The sequence below is a fragment of the Hyaena hyaena genome, unplaced genomic scaffold (genome assembly GCF_003009895.1).
Source record: "Hyaena hyaena isolate Hyena2069 unplaced genomic scaffold, ASM300989v1 scaffold_731, whole genome shotgun sequence".
In the NCBI taxonomy this organism is placed as follows: Eukaryota; Metazoa; Chordata; class Mammalia; order Carnivora; family Hyaenidae; genus Hyaena; species Hyaena hyaena.
The window spans coordinates 891,458-914,435 of record NW_024081360.1 but is presented as its reverse complement, the minus strand read 5'-3'; the positions used below and the strand labels follow the sequence as shown (position 1 = coordinate 914,435).

Genomic DNA, 22,978 nt, shown 5'->3' with positions numbered 1-22,978 from the left:
ATATGAGAAATGTGTTAATTGACTTTGTTATTGATAAAGCTTCTGGTCAACAGTAGGTTATTAGTAATTAAGTTTTGGGGAAGTCAAAAGCAACTGTGCAGGAGGGTTAACACCCCTGCACTGCCTTGTTGAAGACTCAACTATATAATTATTTCCTCTCACTCTGAATAGCACCCTCTCCACTGGCTCTTTCTTGCCTGCCTTCAACCTTGGCTCAAGGCTCCCATATCTTGAAAACCTGTCACTAAGCCTTGCTGCCCCAGTTACCACCCTATATCTCTTTTGCACTGACATAATTTTTAAGCACCATGGTCTGTACCCATTACCTGTCCCTCAGCACCTATTCTCCCATCCCAGTGTAACCTGGCTCTTATAACTACCATTTTGCAGAATTTCAACTAATGACCTCACTAAATGACCTTTTCTCAGCTGTTTTTGATATTTGGCAACATTTGACATTGTCTTTAACACCCTCTTTGAGATTCTTTCCTCTCTTGGGCTTAATATTGCTCTACCTTAGTCTTCTGTCTTCTTTATCTCTTTCAAAGCTCCTATACCAATTGAATAAAATGTCCCAACATAACATCTTGACTTCTCTGTTCCTCGATAGTTTTCTCATTCAGACCTCATCCACTCTGAAGGCCCAGAACTTACCTTAAGCAGATGAATTCCCCATCTACACATTTCAGCTCTTTCCTCTCTCCTCACTCCAGTCCCACATTTCTTTCTGCCTGAATGCAATTACTTTCTGAATGTACAACCATCATCTTACTCCATCTGTCTGAAACCAACACATTTTTTCCCTCAAGTCACCAATGGCTTTAGTATTTCTTTTTCTACTACCACAATTCTGTCATTCAAAAAAGAATTTCAGTCTTGGGGTGCCTGGATGGCTCAGTCGGTTAAGTGTCTGACTTCAGCTCGGGTCATGATCTCACAGCTCAGGGCTTGGAACTTGCTTCGGATTCTGTGTCTCCCTCTCTCTCTATCCCTCTTCCACTTGCACTCTCTCTGTGTGTGTGTCTCTCTCTCTCAAAAGTAAAGATAATACACATTAAAAAAAATTAAATTCAGTCAGTTCCATTCATCCCTTTTTGCTAAAACCAAATCTTGTCAAGGCTTCCTTTACAGTGTCTTTTACACTTGTCTCTATCCTTATTTCCACAGATAGTACCCTATCTTAGTTGGTTTTTTTTTTTTTTTTAAGTTTATTTATTTTGAGAGAGACAGAGAGCTTGAGCAGGGAGGGGCAGAGAAAGAGGGAGACGGAAAATCCCAAGCAGGCTCTGCACTGTCAGCACAGAGCCCAGCACGGGGCTTGAACTCATTAACTGTGAGATCATAACCTGAGCTGAAACCAAGAGCTGGCCACTTAACCAACTAAGCCACGGAGGCACTGTACCTCCCACTCCCTACCACCTGCCCAGATTAGTTCTTAATGCCTGTTTTCACAGCTTTCTAAAGAGTCCACAGTTTCTCCTTCCTTCAATTTTCTTGAAAGAGAAACTGTTATATGAAAAGATAACAGAAAGATTATGAAAAAGATAATATAAAATTGTTAACAGGTTAAAACTGTAAAAATGTGTCTTTGGTCATTTCTTCTGCTCTAAAAATAACCAGATTGCCAGTGCTTATAAAGCAAAGTATAAACCCTTAATAAGACCCATTGAACTGCCTCTACCATGTACTCCAGAAGTTGGCAAACCACATAGAGCTCACAGGCCAAATCTTGCCTGCCTCTTGTTTTTTGTAGGTCTATAAGCTGAAAATGTTTTTTACATTTTCAAATGATTTTTAAAAAACAAAAGAAGCTGGGGCGCCTGGGTGGCTTATTCGGTTAAGCATCCGACTTTCGCTTAGGTCATGATCTCGCGGTTCGTGGGTTCGAGCCCCGCATCGGGCTCTGTGCTGACTGCCAGCTCAGAGCCTGGAGCCTGTTTCAGAGTCTGTGTCTCCCTCTNCCAGCTCAGAGCCTGGAGCCTGTTTCAGAGTCTGTGTCTCCCTCTCTCTCTGACCCTCCCCTGCTCACGCTGCCTCTCTCTCCTAGAAATAAATAAAACATTTAAAAAAAAAAAAAAAGATTTCAAAATATGTGTAATAGATAAAAATAATATGATATTCAATTTCTGTGTCCAAAAGTAAAGTTATAACACAGCAAAAACTTGTAGATTGTCTAAACCTACTTTCACACTATAACAGAGTTCAATACTTTTGACAAATTGCACGGCATGCAGAGCCCAAGATATTTACTTTCTGGGCCTGTACAGAAAAGGTTTGCAGACCCCTGCTCTAGTCCAATTTACCTCTCAAGCCTTAGCTCTTCCTTACTCCAATGGCACAGATTAGTCTTAAATTAGTCTTACATTAATCCATTTATCTACTGATTTTTCTGCATTTGTCCTTTGCCTCACACCATTCCTTTAGTCTAGAATGTTCCTTCTTACCCCTTTCAAGATAATAAACTTAAACTCCATTCTTCCTTCAGGATTCAAATTCCATATCTTCTAGTAAAGATTTCCTTGATCACAACAACTAAAAAATACCCATTTCTTTTATTTCTTACAATATCTTCTGGGCCACTTATGCTAAAGTAACAAAAAGCAAATACAAAACAATATACTTTATCTCTCCAGATTGCAAACATAGAAAACAGTGTTCATATTTTATCTTTTTTTCTTAGAGTGGCAAGCTATAATTCTTAATAAAATTTGGTATTTTTAAAAGAAAATTATGTTGGTGATTTACGGGGTTTAATATTTGTTGAGTAAATATTTGTCCTATATAATTAATAACAACTATATAAATATAACCTTAAGCTACAAATAGAGATAAACTACAAACTGATCTTACTCTCCTAGATTAAGTAGTTCCTAAAATGACTGACAGTACATCAAGTGATGTCAGCATTTTCTAACCCTGAAATCAAAATCCTTTTACCTTGAACTCCCCATTCCCTATCATTTAACACTTTCCTCATTTCCCATGCCAAAAATCAGACTATTTCTATGCATGCATATGATCTTTTTTGGATATGGGGGTAATGTGTGTGCGTGTGTGTATGTACATATACACTTATTGGATTAGAAATACATTACATTTCATTAAGAATATCTTAAGAATGAAGGTAATTCCCAGATGTTAGTTGATTAATTTGATTGGCAGATTTAAGCATTCTTCTAGAACTTAAAAAATAACATACCTTTAGAACTGAATATTTTTACTTAGGTATTTTATTTGAAAATAAGTTTACCTGCTCATAAAGAAGAAAGGTCTTGTCTCTCTCAGATGTAAGAACCTTGACATTACCCTGAATTTCTGCCAGATGACGCTCATATTTTTCCAGCATGCATTTAAGTTCTTCACGGTCTCTTGTTGTCTTCAAAAGCTCTACATCACAGTTTGTACCCTATGATTATTAAACGAGAAATTGGAAATTCTTCTTTGACATGTGCTTTTAAGAAAATGGTGCCCCTAGGGGGGCCTGGGTGCCTTGTTGGTTAAGCGTCTGACTTTCGCTTGGGTCATGATCTTGCGGTTCATGGGTTCGAGCCCCGCGTCGGGCTCTGTGCTGACTGCCAGCTCAGAGCCTGGAGCCTATTTCGGAGTCTGTATCTCCCTCTCTCTCTTACCCTCCCCTGCTCACGCTGTCTCTCTCTCTCTCCTAGACATAAATAAAAATATTTAAAAAAAAAAAAAAAAGAAAAGAAAATGGTGCCACTAATAGCAGTACATGACCTCTACTCAAGCAAAAATGACTATATAATGAAAGAAAATGATAAAAAAAAAAAAAAAAAGAGTTTAAAACATCACTTCTCTTTTAAATAGCTTCATCCCGAATTGGTCCATATTTATCTGATTACCTCCCCACTACTACTAATACTGGGGATAAAGAACCAATTTCAGTGGTCCACTATGGTATCAAAGAGACTGCTGTCTCTCCAATTCTTTGATATACAAATTCATACCAAATCAAAATGAATTACTTCCATATTAAATAAGTCAAAGAATAAAAATCAGTGTTCAAAAAATGAACTCCAAAACACAGAAGTTTCTAAAACCTACCCGGGAAGATGGAGACGGGCGTCTTGGACTTTTAGATCTACTTCTGATCATTTTTCTCAAATTTTGAGCTTCACTCTTGTAATAATCTCTGTCTGCTTCTAAAGTCTTGACAAAGGAATCGAGTCTGGAAGGAGATTTATTTTGTGCTTTTTCAGTCTCTAAAATTATCTTGCCAAGGAGGAAAAAATTAGGTCATTATTTCAAGCTAAACTATAGTATCATTTTCTAAATGAAAGTTGAATAAACAGGATCTTTAAAAATAATAAATTTGGTATTTTAAAGAGAATTCATCAATACTCTTTGAAAAGCAGTTAGGTATCTCCTTTTTCTAACATTTCTGAATTTACTGTATTTTTATTTAACTGAAAGCACCCCTAAATTTATTCAATAATTTTAAGAAAAAAGAAATATTGGAAAGTCCAGAAATATCTACAGATCTAATTATAAGTCCTAGAAATTGAATTAATTTGCAGAGAAACCTTGTATGCTAATATTAAAGCATCTGTTCACAGCATCTAAGTTTTGTTTAATAATTTTTCAATGAATGAATAAATCAAATGAATGCTGTATATGTTATACTTGTAGGCACTTTCAAGTACATTCCCATTCACATTAATGTATTCAGAAGCTTTTGTTTTTCACAATCTTTATTTTCCTAATACTTTATTGGGAGAAAATTCCAGATATACTTTCAGAGAGGGTGTTTTAAATATTTTAAATGATAACATTAAACTGCCTCAACAGAGCAGTGTTCACTTTGCATTGTTAGATAAAGAAAACATATTACTCAGAATTAAGTTATAATATTCTACTTAATATTTATTACTAACAGGAATAAAAGTTAATGTGTAAACCAATGCATCTTATATTTTGAGAATGAAATTACAGTCATCATTTTAAATCAAGTAAGGCTAAGGGCACTAATAAAACCAACCAAAAGTTCTCCCCGCCTCTAGGAAAGAAAGGCGTAGTGATGAAATGGAGCAAGAAAAGCAATACTTTTACAGATAGGAAGTGCCCCTGTGCATCAAGCAGAGTACTAAGTTTAGAAAACAGATATTTTTTATTGTTCACAAAATGCATGAGAGCTAAATCACATGTACCATTTTCTGTAGTCTTACTAATAGAATAAAAATGATTCCTCAATATACATTTATAAAAAATGCACTTACAGATCTAAGTCTTTTTATTGTATCTTCCAATACTACTATATTATTTTGCTGGCAAATGAGTTCAATCTGAAAAGCCAGAAAAAAATTGTTATTTAGATTAAAAATATTTACACAGATTTAACTAAAAAGAGAACATCAAAAAGGGAAGCTACAGGCGTTGTGAGAATGTGGAGCAAAAGAAACCCTCTTGTACTGTTGATGGGAATGCAAACTGATGTAGCCACTGTGGCAAACATGAAAATTCCCCCCAAAAATTAAAAATAGAACTACGTTAGAATCCAATAATTGCACTTCTGGGCATTTACCCCAAAAATATAAAAACACTAATTCAAAGGGATACATGCACCCCTATGTTTCTTGCAGCATTATCTACAATAGCCAAATGATGAAAGCAGCCCAAGTGTCCATCAATAGATGAATGGATTAAAGATGTGTTGTACACGTACACACACACACACACACACACACACACACAGGAATATTATTCAGCCATAAAAAATGAAATCTTGCCATTTGCAACAACATGGATGGAGCTAAAGTGTATAATGCTAAGTGAAACCAGTCAGAGAAAGATAAATACCACATGATCTCAACTCATGTGTGGAATTTAAGAAACAAAAAAATGAACAAAGGGAAGAAAAAAAGAAAGAAAGAGATAAACCAAGAACAGAAACCACAGAAAACAAACTGATGTTAGCAGAGGGGAAGTGAGTAGGGGATGGGTGAAAAAGGGGATGGGAATTAAAGAGTACACTTACCATGACAAAAAAATTTTTTTTAATTTTTAAAAAGGAAGCCACTTAAAAACAAAAACATGTAATGAATATTTTACAAGCTAAAAGATTATCTACCTCTTTCTGTTCACCTACCTTTAGATGGTAAAAGAACATAGAATGAAATATAGCAGTTCTTTTAGATTATCCAGTTTGGTATGAAATATTAATTGGTTATATTTTACCAAATCACTCCCTACAAACCGCAACAAAATATTAATACTACTTATAATTCTGAAGATGATAATAGGGAAGAGATAAAAGAATTAGCAGCATAAAAGTTTTCCCATTTCACCAAAGTCTAAATGATTACTTTCTCTTCTGAATTCTTTTGATAGTTTAGTTCAATCAAGATCACCCATAAAATACTTTTGGTATCAGTTTTAGGACATAGAACATACTCAGTCTTATAGTATAGTTATCTATAATCATATATTGAGTATATGACTAGACTGTATGTTTCTAGAGGACAGTGACTATGTTTTTATTCAAAGATCCATTTGCTATGATCTATATGCTATAAATTGGTTTATTAGTATAACAAATTTATTTCTCTATTCATAAACCTCCCCCTCATTATTCTAAACTGTTTCCTCTTTTGTTTTAAATGTGCCTTTTCTGGAATTATTATTTCTCATTTTTCTTTAGGCCCAAGTTCTTTTCTAAGATTTCTTTGGCAATTATATTTTTGTAATTTATGATATATTAAGGGGTACTATGGTATGAAACAAAATTTATGTACAGTTTGGATAAGTTTATTTAGTTTTGGATAGACAATTTTCACTGCTTTAGTTTATAGTATTATGTACACCCCAAAAAGAAATGTATCTATATTATGTATAAAGGTGTTCATATTAAATTAGGTATAAAAAAACTCACACAGCCAAAAATTTTGTTTGTTATAAAAAGAAAATGTATATACACATATCCTAGATACAGATGGAACATAGCCAGTAATATGTAAACTGAAGATTTTGTCTAATCATAGCAAGGTGTGATTACAGTAAATTGTTATTTTCTTCATTATACTCTTCTATATGGACTGAAATTTTTATAAGAAGCATGTATTACTTTTACAGACATAAAAAACATAATGCTGATTCCACTCTGAAAAACAAAATTAGGGGCACCTGGCTGGCTCCATCGACAGAACATGCGACTCTTGATGTTGGGGTTTTAAGTTTGAGTTCCACGTTGGGCATAGAGATTATTTAAAAATAAAATCATCAGGGAAAAAAACCAAAATTATAACTGGCCCAAGTGAAAAGATGCTAACTCAGTGTTTTCATTTATTTGACAATTGATTAATGAGGACCTACCATGTGGCTGACAATGTGTTACATGTTGGGGATAGCAATAAAATAAAATAGACAAAAAACTCTGCCCTCAAGGAACTTACATTCTAGTTGAAAAGAGAAAAACAAATTAGGTAAAATATATATCAGAAAGTTACTCTGTTATTAAAAAAAATACATGAGCATTTACATCTGTTCTAGGCACTTGAGACAAAAAGTTAAAAAAATACACAAAGCTCTCTGTCTCTGGGGTGACCTTACATTCCAACCTAGAAGACAATAAAACATAAACCTAACAAATAACTTATGTAGTAATATAAGGGGAAAAAAGAGCAGTGTTAACTATACTGAGAGTTTTCTGAAGGAATAGTTTGGAATTTTAATAGGGTTATTACATAAGTCCTCATTGAAAGGTGACTTCTGAGCAAAGAGAAGGGGAGTCAACCATATAAAAATGTGGAACAACATTCCAGGCAGAAGATATAGCTATATCAAATGTCCTAAGGCAAAAGAATGTGTGCTAAATTCCAAGGAATAGTAAGGAGGTTAGTGTGGCTGGAGTAGAGTGTAGATAGCAGAAAGTAGCTAAACAATGATGTGGAGAAAAATAAAGCAGGGAGGAAGAGGAGAACTAAGCATGCAGGGAAGGGATGAAGAATTGAAATTGCCTTTTTGTTACATAATAATAGATAATAAAATAGTAAATATTCAAAACATTTTAAGGTAATAAATGATGGAAGAAATTATTCTGTTGGCCTTTAAAAATATGACTAAAAGTAAACTCTTCCAAGTAAATAAACTTAATACTATGTATCTCCATTCTAGATAAACAGATTTAACCTGACTCTACTTTACTAGAGCATAACCCCAAATAGTGTGGGAACACAAATATTCTTTCTCAGTTCTCAAATTAGAAATTCTCTTGTTTCACTCCTCATCCCACAAATCAGACAAGGATTCTTTCCCCAGTAATTGAATACCTAGACCGCACATCCCACGATTTAAGGATGATGACAACATGCATTAGTGTTCATATCTCCAACACTGGTTGTACATCTTTCTTATACCCCCCCATTCTACCTGTATGTAACATTCACTTATTGAGGTTGATGGTTTCATCTCAACACATTTAAACAACCCAAAGGACCTATTTCTATTTATCCCCTCTCTGCATTTACTATTCAATGTCTTTCCTGCATCAGCAATGCTATATCAACTCTAGCTTTCCAATTCTTAGATATACCAAATGTTCCACATCAATATATAAATATCTATTTCCTAAAAACACTCTTTTCTGAGCCAGGCAGAATTTCCATCTGTGGGTTTAATATTTTCAGTTTTAGGTAAATCCTAGCTCTTTTATTTTAGATGTTTCCCATTGATTAAATTTTCCCTTTTGATAGGAGAGGATCCACCTTGACAGAGTACTTGCTCTCTAACATAGACACTAACAATCCTTTAAAATTGATGACTTTTGGGGCACCGGGGTGGCTCAGTCGGTTAAGCATCCGACTTCCGCTCAAGTCATGATCTCACGGTTCGTGAGTTCAAGCCCCTCACTGGGCTCTGTGCTGGTAGCTCAGAGCCTGGAGCCTGCTTTGGATTCTGTGTCTCCCTCTCTCTCTGCCCCTCCCCCGCTCATGCTCCATCTGTCTTTCTCAAAAAAAAAAAAAAATTTTTTTTAATAAATAAAACAAAGCAAAATTGATGACTTCTAAACTGGGCACTCTCTTCAAGGGAATTTGGCCAACTAGACCTCCCAGACTGGGAAGCAGTGCAGTTAATTTCTAATTTGAAGAAGAAAACAAGGAAGAAAATAAAACATTAATCTAGTGTTCTTTAATTTGATAATTTTTATTATTAAGACTGTACCTAATTTATCATAGACTGTCAATAAAGGACAACTATTCTTTAAAAACAATACAAACAAGAGTTTATTGAGAAATGTTTAAAATATTCAAGCTACTTTTAAATGACCCTCAAATACTTTAGTAGCAACCATTACAAGATTAACTCGCAATTTTAAAAAAATCATTCTTATCTACCCTCTCAAATAGTTCTCCTAAGGACCTCTTCCAGGTAACTGTTAAAGAAGACTGTGTCCTTACATTAAAGTAAGAAACTTCATATATTTCAATATTAAATTACACAGATTATTCATTAATTCAAGCTTACTTATCCTTTACACCATTTCAATAAGCAAAATTACTGCATATAAACAAATACTATCTTAGAGTTTATGCCCTAGACTCTTATATTCCAAATTACTATAAAAGATAATGCCTTTAATAACACGTATGTTCTCAGCCTGATCATTTAAGTACTTATCATATGCTACCAAGAATAACATATAATATGCTTTATTATGTGCTAGCAAGAGTACATTAAAAGGATGTATAAGAAATAACATGGAACAGGGGCACCTGGGTGGCTCAGCTGGTTAAGCATCCAACTCGATTTTGGCTCAGGTTGTGATCTCATAGTTCATGAGATGGAGCCCTGTGTTGGGCTCCATGCTGGGAGTGTAGTCTGCTTAAGATTCTCTCTCGCGCTCTCTACCTTTTCCCTTTCCCCACTTTCTCTCTCTCTCAAAAAAAAAAAAAAAAAAAAAACAGTAGACATGACAACTTAAAAAAAAAAAAAAGAAGGGTGCCTGGGTGACTCAGTCAGTTAAGCATCCAGCTTCCGCTGAGGTCATGATCTCATGGTTTGTGGGTTCGAGCCCCACAGTGGGCTCTGTGCTGATGATTCAGAGCCTGGATCCTATTTCCAATTCTGTGTGTGTATGTGTGTCTCTCTCAAATATAAATACACATTTAAAAAAATTTTTTTTAATTAAAAAAAAAAACATGGGACAACAATGAGCTTTAGGAAACTACCTTATTACAGACAATTTACTAATGTGGTAATTAACAAAACCAAGATAATGGAGCACATTCAGACCTTTAAAAACTCAATAGGTTGCTTTTGGGCTTTCAAATATACTGTATCGTGCTTATAAGCCATTAGGCAGCAATGAGAAAGGAAACTGTCTTCATTTTTAGAATTGTGTTTAAGTTCCTAGTTTCTAAATTTCATGGTAGGATACTAAACTCAATCAAGAAATAAAATGTTTATCAAAATATGATAAAGCTACACTAATTAAAATAATGTGGTAGTGGCACAGAAAATAGCAAATGAATCCATGAAATAAAACAATCCAAAAACATACCCATGCACATGAGAATTTAGTAGCTATTAAAATGCCATTTCAAGGGGCACCTGGGTGGCTTAGTCGGTTAAGCGACCAACTTTCGCTTAGGTCATGATCTCGCGGTTCGTGGGTTCAAGCCCCGCGTCGGGCTCTGTGCTGACTGCCAGATCAGAGCCTAGAGCCTGTTTCAGAGTCTGTGTCTCCCTCTCTGACCCTCCCCTGCTCATGCTGTCTCTCTCTCTCTCTCTCTCTCTCCTAGAAATAAATAAAAATATTTAAAAAAAATAAATACATAAAATAAAATGCCATTTCAAATCAGTAACTAAACAAAGGATTATCCAATACTTCCTCATACTAGAACAAAAATTCCAGAAGAATCAAAACTTCCTTCCTTCATCTATGTTTATTTATTTTGAGAGAGACAGAGAAAATGGGAGGGAGAGAGAGAGGGAGAGAGGGGAGAATCCCAAGCAGGATCCACATTGACAGGAGAGAGCCCGATGCAGGGCTCAAACTCACAAAACCTGAGTTCATGATCTGAGCTGAAGTCGCATGCTTAACCAAATGAGCCACCCAGGCACCCTTGGAAGGATTAAAACTTTTAAAAAAATATTAGAAAGTATTAAAAAAAACTGTAGAAAATATTCTTATAGTTCTTGAAGATCTTCCTAAACAGGAATGAAAACTAAGTGGAGAACAGAGAATTTTCAGGGCAGTGAAATTACTATGCATGATACTATAATGGTAGATAAATGTCATTGTACATTTGTACAAATTCTTAGAATGTACAACACCAAGGGTGAACCAGATGTAAACTATGGACTCTAGGTGATAATGATGAGTCAATGTAGGTTTAGCAATTTTAACAAATGTACCATTTTGATTGGTAATGTTGGTAACAGGGAAACTGTCCATACATAGGGATAGGATGTATATGAGAAATCTCTGTACCTTCTGCTTAATTATACTATAAGCCCAAAACTGCTCTAAAATAAAGTCTATTCAAATTTTTATAAAGGGGGAGAGCCTCCAAAAAATAAAAGAATCAAAACTCAGAAGTCAGTAAAGACTGATTAATTTTACTACACAGAAATGTAAAACCTTGGCTTAAAAAATTCTTCAAAGTGTGAAATAAATTGTGTGTGTGAAAACAGAAAGAAAAGGATGGAAATATGTGTATCATCTATTTGTTGGTAGATCTCTCTGCAGAATAGAGAAGGATTAGGAAGGGAGAGCAATGTCCTATACAGAACATTCCTGGGGCGCCTGATAACTAAGTCAATTGAGCATTTGGCTCTTGATTATGGCTCTGGTCATGATCTCAGAGTTGGTGAGATTAAGCCCTGCATACGGCTCTACACTGACAGTGCAGAGTCCGCTTGGGATTCTCTCTCTCTCTTTTTCTCTCTCTGCCCCTCCCCTACTTGTACTCTCTCTTTCAAAATTAAAAATTAAAAACATTTAACTTAATTAAATTTAATTTAATTAAAAAATTAAAAAAAATTAAAAAAAACTATTGCCTTGAGTTTTTACCATGACTACAATTACTTGGGAAATTTTTGAGCAAGGATTTTTAAAAGAAATAAAATGTGCAATACAATTTAATCCTTAGAATAGACATTTAAATGTAACGTCAAATCTAAAAAACTTTCAAATGATATGAGAATGTCACTTTTTCCACATTGCATTTAATAATTATGTGATATTTAAAGAGGAATCCTGATCGGTAGTCAGATGCTAACTAGAATTACTGTAGTGATTATTGCACAATATGTACAAATAGTGAATCATTATGTTATACGCCTAGAGCTAATATAATGCTATATCTACCAGTTATAACTCAATAAAAAATCCTATCAATGATAGATGTAATACCTTTGCTTCTTCAAGTTCTTTGTCGGCGGTATCCACCACAAAATTTTTTTCTTTTTCTAGTTGCTCTGCTAGTTGGTCAATTTTAATCAATTCTTTACAAAGATGCTCATTGTGGCTGGTTAAATCGTCTACTTGACTGCTTACCACCTCCTTACTATCCAAGAGTTTCCTAACATATTCTTCCAAGCCATGATTTGTCTGTCTGAGATCTTCAATCTGTTGTAATTAGAAAGAAAATGATCATATTAAAATATTTCCTTTGCTTCCCTCTGAGGAGAAAAACTAGGTGAATGGAATCAAGAAGGGAGGTTTGCTTCCCTAGAAGGAGACTTAGCTACATATATTTTTTTCAATTTCTGAATTTTGTACCATATGAATATAATATCTGAAAAAATATATTAAATGAAAATTTAAAGGTTTGTAGCTACATCTTACAAGATAATTTATGGTTAATAAAAAACTTCATACTATTGATTTCTTAACCAAACAATTAGAAGACTGGCCAAATATTTACACCTGTATAAAAGAAACCACAGTCTTGAAATCATTTAATTTTAATAACTAATATCATTAATTAGGTGTCCTTGAGAATTTTATTTCTAATTACTGTTACCAAAACATGTTAACTCTTCAAAAAAAGTTCTTTTGAACATATCAGTAACTTACTTGACTAAGCTAAATACCAAATCAATCAAGTATTTGCTGACTAATGTGGAGGACCACAGCTTTCCTTCCCAGCCCACTATCAAACCATCAACGGATGAAGAAAAGGGCCTTTTCTATCATGAAGGTATCCAAATGCCTTTAAAGGAAAAGAAATATATTAGACCTATTGAACACGATTATATGTCAGGAACAATGTTAAATCCCATAGACAAAAATAGGTTAGGTACCTGCCCTCACGGAATTTGTTTACTTGAGAAAACACAAAAAGAATATGTTAAGTGCTGTTACAGAAATATCTATAAAGAGTGGCACAAACGTCCTGTTACATATTGCCTCTCACTGTGTACTTAACAAACATTTACCGAGCACCTATTATATTCATGGCACTGCGTTGGTACCCATAAAAAATGTAAAAACACAGAAAGAAAAACTGACTCAGTCTGTGAGGAGCATCGAAAATTGCTAAATCCCTCAATCTCAATCTCAATCCGAAGTTAGTTCTAACTTCCAACCTTGCCCTTTTCAAATAACTATAGAGATAGCTCTCTTCAAATCATCAGAAGCAACAAAGTTTTCTTTAAAAATACAAACTTCAGTGGCACCTGGGTGGCTCAGTCGGTTAAGCGTCTGACTTCGGCTCAGGTCATGATCTCACTGTCTGTGGGTTCAAGTCCCGCGACGGGCTCTGTGCTGACAGCTAGCTCAGAGCCTGGAGCCTGCTTCAGATCCTGTATCTCCCTCTCTCTCTGACCCACCCCTGCTCACACTGTGTGTCTCTCTCTCAGAAATAAATAAAACATTAAAAAAAAAATTTTTTTTTTTAAATACAAACTTCATCTCTACTTTGTCACTACATAAAGAAATGCCCTGAAGGTCATGAATTATATTTAGCTAAATATACTACCATGACGCTTATTATACTCCGTATAATACATACCAAGAAGCACAATAAATCCAACTCTGACTTTAGCATCAAGTAAGACACATTAACTTGAGAGATTTAGAAGTAAAGAGTTTAAATTATCAAATCCAGGAAACAAGAAAAAGTTGGAAGAATTAAAAAAAAATGGGAACTGTATATGCACTTATTTTCTTAGTTGAGTCTTTTATTACAACTGGCCTGAATTTTAGCAATACCTCCTACTCTCTTCTCTTTTGGCCTTGTACCATATACAGCAAAAATTCTTTGAAAGTGCAGATTGGAGGGAACTCCTGTAACCTTATAGTGTTTTATCACACTGAGAATAACATTTGTAAAATGTTATTTGTGATGCCAACCCTACCGACCTGTCCAGTCAGCTCCAGCATGCTAGACTTATTTCAAAAACTTTACTAAGGAAGTTACTGAAGACGTTATACACTGTGTCCCACAACCCTCTTATAACAATCCTCAAGGAAAAGTTGGCTCAAGTCTCAATTTCAGGAAAACGTGATCGTTTCGGATACCTGGTTTTTCTTTACCCTCGGGACACTGAATTATTTAACTAAAATTTCTTTTGCCCTTACCTCAAGGAATTTTAAAGCCAATCTGCAACCCATCTCTAGTAACTAGCATAGAACCCGTGTACAATGATTTCCTGTTTGCTGTTCTTGTCCCATGCTTTCACTAAGGTTATTTTCCCTTGTTCTTAGCTAACTAGTTCTTAGGTAACTAAGCTATTTTCATTACTTGTATTGTTTATTTTTTAATTTTTTTTAACGTTTATTCATTTTTGAGAGACAGAGTATAGGTGGGGGAGGGGCAGAGAAAGAGAGAGACCCAGAATCGGAAGTAGGCTCCAGGCCCTGAACTGTCAGCACAGAGCCCAATGTGGGGCTCTAACTTACAAGTTGTGAGGTCATGACCTGAGCCAAAGTCAGACACTTAACCAACTGAGCCACCCAGGTGCCCCTGCTTGCTTTTTAAATGTATGTTGTAGGAACATCTGAGTGGTTCAGTCAGTTAAGCATCTGACTTTGGCTCAGGTCATGATCTCACAGTTTGTGGATTCAGGCCCTGGAGTCAAGCTCTGCACTATCAGTGAGGAGCCTGCCTGGGATTCTCTCTCTCTCTCTGCCCCTCTCCTGCCCTATCTCTCTCTCAAATTAAAAAACAAAAAACAAAACTATAGGATGTGGGATAAACAAACAGATAAACTTCAATTTATCTATCTATATATATTTTTGTCTTTGTTCCTGGCTTCTACAATGCCCTATTTCTGAGCAATAAGAGCATGCTAAAAATGTTTGCTGACCTTCCACTGTACCAGGTTAATGCTTCTCCCTCTGTGCTTCATAAAGACTCTTACATAGTTTAATCTTAGTATTTTATAACATATATTAGGCGTTTACTTCCCTGTCCCTTCCACTAAATTCTAAGCAACTCTAAAGTGACTGTCTCTATTCTAGGGGAGCCTGGGTGGCTCAGTTGGTTAAGTGTCTGACTTTGACTCAGGTCATGATCTTGTGGTTTCTGAGTTTAAGCCCCGAGTCAGGCTCTGTGTTGACAGCTCAGGGCTTGGAGCCTGCTTCAGCTTCCTGTCTCCCTCTCTCTCTGCCCCTCCCACTCTCATAAATAAACATTAAAGAAATTTTTTAAGTGATGTCTCTAGCTTCTATATCAACACACCTCTCATTGCTTTATCATTTATTATATGTAGCATATAATTATATAGCATATAATCATACACCATATAATGCTCAAATTATGTTTAAACGAATGAATAAAATGAATTATAAAAAAGTAAACACTCACTCCTCTCATGTCTAACATCAAGCCCTACTTTTACTCAATTCCAAGACAAGTACTTAGAAGAGTAGCAGAAAGGCTATAGGCTTTGGAATTAGGCAGAAAGGTTCGAATCCTATTGTAGTTCTTTATCAGCTACTTAACCCTGAGCAATTTACCATATTTTATTGATCCTAAGAGATGCATCTGACTTCAGAAAAAATAAATGGAAGCCTCTTGACTTTCATCTGCTAAATGGAGAGAATACCTACAATTTTCAGGGTGTAGTCAGGTATAAAACTTCAGGTAAAATTTCTGGCAGATAATAGGTACTCAAAAAGTAACTTTAAAAAAAAACTTTTGGGGGGCAGCTGGGTGGCTCAGTAGGTTAAGCATCTGACTTTGGCAGAGGTCATGATCTATAGTTCGTGGGTTTGAGCCCTGCGTCAGGCTCTGTGCTGACAGCTCAGAGCCTAGAGCTTGCTTCAGATTCTGTCTCTCCCTCTCTCTCTGCCCTTCCCCGACTCACGCATGCACTCTCTCTCTCTCTCTTTCTCTCTCTCAATAATAAATAAACATTAAAAGAATTTTTTAACTTTTTATTTTGAAATAACTAAAGATTCAGAGGAAGTTGCAAAGAGGACAGAGGTCTCCTATACCCTTGACCCACTTTCCCCAAGACTTATACCTTAAACAATTATAGCACAATATCACACTCAGAGATTTGACACTGGTACGGTATGTGCATGTTGTTCAATTCCACTTTATCCCATGTATAGACTGCTGTAGTCAGCATCTCAGTAAGATACAGAATTATTCCCTCATCACAAAGATTGCCCTCCTGATACTCCTTTATAGTCACATCCTCTCCACTCCCCATTCTTAACTCTTAGCAACCACTAATCTATAATTTTGTCTTTTAGTAACATTATATAAATAAAAACATGTGATAAAGATCACAGTATGTGATCTTTTGACATTGGCTTTTTCACACAACACCACTGAGATTTATTATCAAAGTTATACGGATCAATCATTCATTCTTTTTTGTTGCTTAGTAATATTCTCTGGATTACCAGTTTGCTTCAGCATTTACTTATTAAGGGAAATTGTAGTTGTCTGTAGTCTCTGACAAACAAAGCTACTATGAACAATCATATACAGGTTTTTGAGTGGATGTAAGTTTTCATTTCTGTAGAATAAATACCCAGGATTATTCAGTTTCTCCTCATCCTTGTCAGCACTGGGCATTGTCACTATTTTTAACTGCTCTTATAGGTGTGCGTTGTTGTTTCATCTTGGTCTTAATTTGCACTTCCCTGACATTTAGAGAGGATGAACATCTTTATATATGCTTGTCAACATATATCCTTCTGTGAAACACCTCTTCATGTCTTTTGTTTGTTTTCCAATTGAATTGTTTTTTACTGCTGAGTTTTAAGAATTCTTCATGTATCCTATATAGGATTCTTCTGGCAGAAATATGGTTTGTAGGGGCACCTGGGTGGCTCAGTCAGTTAAGCATCCAACTTCAGCTCAGGTCATGATCTCACAGTTTATGGGTTTGAGCCTTACATCGGGCTTTTTGCTGACAGCTCAGAGCCTGGGTCCCGCTTTGGACTCTGCATCTCTCTCTCTCTCTCTCTGCCCCTCCCATGCTCATGCTTTGTCTCTTGCTCTCTCAAAAATAAACATTAAAAAATTTTTAAAGAAATATGATTTATAGTTTTTTTCATCCTGTTAACAAGTTCTTTCACAAAGTAAAATATTTAAATTTTGATGAAGTCTAAATTATCAATTTTTCTTTTATGAATCATGCTTTTGATGTCACATCTAAGAACTCTTTGCCAAGCCCAAAGACCTGAAGGTTTTCAATGGTACCTTATAAAAGTTTCATAGTTTTGTGTTTTACATTTAAATCTATGATCCATTTTGAATTAATTTTTATATAAGGTGTGAGGTTTAGGTCTACCTTCATTTTCTTCCCTAAAAGATATCCAGTTGATGCAGCACCTTTTATTGAAAAATCTATCCTGCCTCCATCAAACTGCATGTGCGCTTCTGTCAAAAACCTTTTGGGTGTATTTGTGTAAGGCTATTTCTGGATTCTCTATTCTGTATCATTGATCTGTGTCTATCCCCCTAGTAATACCATACAGTCTTAATTACTGTAGCCATATTCTAAGTTTTGAAATCAGAAGAGAATAACTCTTTCCACTTTATTATTTTTTTCAAATTTGTTTTTGCGGGGGTTTTGATGGCAATGCATTAAATCCGTATAGCAATTTGGAGAAAATTGACGTCTTTACTATGTTGAGCCCTCCAAACCATGAACATGACCAGTCTCTGGATCCAAAGTGGGCTCTGTGCTGACAGCAGCAAGCCTGATGCGGGGCTTGAACTCGTGAACCGCAAGATCATGACCTGAGCCAAAATCAGATGTTCAACCAACAGAGTCACCCAGGTACCCCTCATGTGCTTTCTTGCCATTTGTAGATCTTTGGAAAAATGTCTATTCAAGTCCTTTGATCACTTCTGAATTGGGTTGTTTTGTTTTTTATTGTTGTAGAGTTCTTTGTATATTCTCAAGTATTAATCCCATATCAGATACTGATTTGGATATAATTTCTCCCATGCATTTTTAATAGACTTTATTTTTTTCTTTAGAGCGGTTTTAAGCTTACAGAAAAACTGATCAGTAAGTACAGAGAGTTCCCATATACACCTCCCCACCCCACACACAGTTTCACTACTTGAAAAATACCTGTGCTCCATTCACCCTTCCCACACTCCTTTCCACCAAATTCTTGTCAATCAGTGATCTTTCTAATGTCTCTATGTTTTGTCTTTTTCAGAAGGTCATACAGTTGGAATCATAAGAGTATGTAACTTTCTCAGTTGGCTTTTTTCACCTAGCAATTTGCTTTCAAGGTTCCTTCATGGCTTTTTGTGGCTTGATAACTCATTTCCTTTTATCAATGATTAATATTCCATTGTACAGATATACCACAATTTATCTATTCACCAATTGAAGTGTATCTTCAAGCAATCTTGGTTGCTTCCAAAATTTCCACTTGGGTTCTTCTTTATATCCTTTATTTCTTAGATGAGATTTTCTATTTTTTATTTGTTTTAAACATGCTCAGAATTGTTTGTTGAAGCATTTATACAATAAATGATTTAAAATCTTTGTGAGATAATTATAATATCTAATTCATCTTTGTGTTGGCATCTCTTGGTTGCCTTTTCTCACTAAGGTTGAGATACTCCTGATTCTTGAGAGAAGAGGTTTATTTCTTTTTTTTTTTTAAGTTTATTTAGGCAAAGAGAGAGGGTGAGAGAGAGAATTCAGGTTCTGCACGGTCAGCACAGAGCCCAACGCAGAGCTTGAATCACAAACTGTGATGTCATGACCTGAACCAAAATCGAGAGTCAGACGCTTAACCAACTGAGCCACCCAGGTGCCCCAAGAAGTGATTTTTTCATTGGGATCTGCTCTTGTGTTTTAGTAGGCTTCCTGTCACACTTCCTGGGACTTTAGTTCCAGCTAAAAAAAGGGGGATAGTACCTTCTTACTGCTAGGTGTAGGTGGAAGTCCTAGGAAGGACTCTGTTGACACCTGGAGAGAGTGGTCTCCTTGTTACCACTAGGCAGGGATGGGCGTTCAGGGTCCCCACCATGCCTCTGCTGACACCACTAGAGTGAGGAAGAACAGAGGCAACTTGTTACTGCTCCCATGTGTCCTCCACCACCATTGTGGGTGAGTGGAATTGTTACTGCTAGGAGATGGCAAAAGTCCTGACTCTGCATTAGGTCTCCTCTGACACCACCTTAGCAAAAAAGGGACACTTCTTTCTCTGGGTGAAGTGAAGGTGGATATCTAGATGTCCCAAATGGTCTTTGCTAACTTTATTGGGTTGGGGAGGTACTCCCTGCCTGGTAGACACTAAAGTCTCCCCAGCCAGCATTCTTCTTTGAGATCACCCTGGTGGGATAGGGGGTTGGGGAGTGAGACATGAGGCATGGTCAGGACTCCTTATTACAGCCTGTCAAAAGTGGACACCTAGGCTCTTAACTCAGCCTTTGCTGGCAGGAGTGGGGCTAGATAGTGTTTTTCGTGGTGTTTGAGTGGGCAGGTATTGTCTAAAAGTAGTCTGCATTAGAAACAGACCTATAAATACGAAAAACAAAATGATGGGGGAGGGATGGAAAAATGGGTGAAAGGGAGTGGGAGATCTAGGCTACCAGTTTTGGAATGAATAGTCATGGGGATGAAGTCAATGGTATTATAACAGCATTGTATGATAATAGATGGCAACTACACTTGTGGTGAGCATAGCATAATATATAGAGTTGTCAAATCACTACACTGTATACTTGTAACTAATATAACACTGGATGTCAACTACATTTCAATAAAAAAAATTAAAAAATAATTAAAAGAGAGAAAAAAAAGCAACTTCACCAGGGAAAAACCCAGAAGATATCACTTTAATCAAAAGATCCAAATAAAGATCATTAGTAACAGGACAAACTGAAGTTGTGTGCTACTTAATAGGATGCGATGAAAAGAACCCACCATCATTTCTGTTCTATTTCTGTCTGTATTCATGTTGTGCCTTAAGCCAACAAACATTTATTAGGTCATAGTTTCTGCAGGTCAGGGATCTGAGAGTAGCTTAATTTGGTGATTCTGGTTTAAAGTCCCTCACAAGGTCAAAAGAGTCAGCCAGGATGACAGTCACCATGGAAAGGTCTAACTGGGGCTGGAGAATCCATCCCTAAGCTCACCTAACACAGTTGGCAGGCCTCAGTTTCTCACTAGTTCCTGGTTAGATGATTCAGTACCTTGCCGTGTAGGCCTGTTCACAGGGCTACTCACAACATGGATGCTTACTTCCCTCAGAGCATATGATCCAAGAGATCACTCTAACTTAATCATTTCTGCTCTGTGCTCTTGGTCACAAAGATCAATTATGGTACGATGTGTGAAAAGACTGCATAAGAGTGGGAGTAACAGGAGGTGGCACCAATTTGAAGGCTGGCTACCATACAGCCAAAGGTTCATTAACATGATCATGGCAAACCCAAAGCAATGGCCATTCTACAAAATAATTCACCTGTGTTCTTTAAAGTGTCATGGTCATGAATATCAACGAAGAATAGGGAACTGTTCCAGAATGAAGGAGATAAAAGGACTCGATAACTAAATGCAATGTGCAATGCTGGACTAGATCTTTTTGTACCTGAGGACACTATGAGACAATTGGCAAAAACTTGAATGGGGTCAGAGGATTAGGTGGCAGTGATGTATTGAAATTCATTTCCTGATTTTACTAGATTGTACTGTGATCTTGTAGGAGAGTGTTCTTATTTATAGGAAATGGCCACTCAAATGTTAGAGAGATCAGGATATCAGGTCTTTAACTTACTCTCAAATGATCTGAGGGAGGATAGTCTTTGCTCTGTAATTGTAACTTTTAGATATGTTTGATATTGCTTCCAAATTAAAAATGTATATAAATTATAAAAACCTAGGACAGAGGGGCACTTGTGTGATTCAGTTGGTCAAGCAAATGATTTCGGCTCAAGTCATAATCTCAAGGTCATGGAATCAAGCCCTACATTGGGCTCTGTGGGACAGTGTGAAGCCCTCTTGGGATTCCTTCTCTCTCTCTCTCTCTGTCCCTCCCCGCTCATACTTTCTCTCAAAATAAATAAATAAACTTAAATTAAAAAAAAACCTAGGAAAGAAAAAAGAGTGGTCTATATTGCTAGGCTGTCCCCTTCCTAGTCCTTTGTCTAGAAGAATGGCTCTTCTGAGAACTTTTCATGTCTGCATCCATTGTTGTTTCTAGACGTCAGTTTTTCCAGCACTCTGAGATATATAGTGCAAAAGGAAAACCCAGGAATTCACTAACGTGTCACTTATTGTGTGCTGCGGTCCCTAGCCAGTCTTCCTTCTCCTTCCCACCTTTCAGGATGTCCTTAAATTTGTTTTAAAACAAAACGCTCAGCATTTTTAGTTGTACTTAGTGGGAGGAATAGGACAAAGTCAGTCTACTCCATTTTCCTAAAGAGGAAGTTTCTTTTAAGAGCCTTCACTAGTAGCCATACCACACATCAGGCATCAGGTGAACAGACAATATAGAGAACTAGCTTTAAATCCTAGCTAACCTGGAAGTACAGACAAATCCTTCTTAGCTCTGTCACTCATTACTCAAATATCTTAATTCTATAATCTCTTGGAACTTCAGCTTCCATGTCAGTAAAATGGAAATAACATCACTACTTCACAAGGTTGGAATGATTACATAATACTAGATACTTAAATGCGCTGGATACGACACTCATCACAGAGTTTGCACTCATTATGTGTATCTGAATCTGCATGTATCAAAATAGTTAAAATAAAAATGGAATGATTTTAGACCCATAAGATGTCAATGAGTACTGAATTAGTATTTATTCTCCATCTTCTTGTTTTAAAATAGACCTTCATCCCAAATTAATTCAGGGAAATAAAGAAATTAAATATAACCTGTAATTTCAGTGCAGAGATGAATTTGTCTTGATTTCTCACTTCTTGTTCTAGCTGGAGAGTATTCTGGTATTTTTCAGCTTCAGAAAATGGAGCCCCTAGACCAAAATCATGTTCTTTGGTGGTAACCTTGCGGAAAAAAATGGGAATGATGCAGAGGCTATCAGTTTAAAACAGTTTTGTAATTTCTTACAATTAATGATTTTGGAAATTAATAATATTCTTAGATACATTTTCAATTATTTTTATTAACCTTATCCCACCAACTAAGAGGATTTTCATCAAGCTTTATTTGATGAAAAATAAATTAAAATTTCATATTATAAACTTTTTCTGTGTTTCCCAAATATAAAACTACAATAACAAACATGCTTTTCAAAAAAGACATATCCCACTCTATCCGTTTGGTAATCATTGTTCTAAGGAAATATAGGACAGCAACAAATTATGTAGATTACCTCTAGGCCTGTGTTATCCAATAAAAGAGATACTTAGCTACCTATTTATTGTTGTTTTTGTATATTAACAAAAAGGTTTGCTACACATATCACAAAAGGCTAACTTCCCTTAATACAGAAATGATTCCTATAAATAAAAACGGAAAAGAAATACCCTAATAAAAAAAATTGATGAAGAATATGGGTATTTCACAGAAATGGCTTTTAAATAGATTTAAAAATATTCAATCTCAACA

At 35.9% G+C, this 22,978-nt stretch overlaps 1 protein-coding gene across 1 annotated transcript in view; it reads right to left on the bottom strand.

Annotated features, from left to right (window-relative positions):
• The window catches only part of LOC120220806 (testis-specific gene 10 protein-like), a gene marked incomplete at its 3' end in the record, with an annotated part of 80,954 nt that overhangs the window by 49,715 nt on the left and 8,261 nt on the right, over nucleotides 1–22,978 (bottom strand). The window contains exons 2-6 of the mRNA XM_039217982.1: nucleotides 22,285–22,413; nucleotides 12,371–12,586; nucleotides 5,235–5,300; nucleotides 4,063–4,230; nucleotides 3,251–3,406 (exon numbers count right to left, since the gene is read on the bottom strand). Of these exons, the coding sequence (XP_039073913.1) occupies nucleotides 3,251–3,406; nucleotides 4,063–4,230; nucleotides 5,235–5,300; nucleotides 12,371–12,586; nucleotides 22,285–22,413 (735 nt within the window). The remainder of the gene's footprint in view (nucleotides 1–3,250; nucleotides 3,407–4,062; nucleotides 4,231–5,234; nucleotides 5,301–12,370; nucleotides 12,587–22,284; nucleotides 22,414–22,978) is intronic.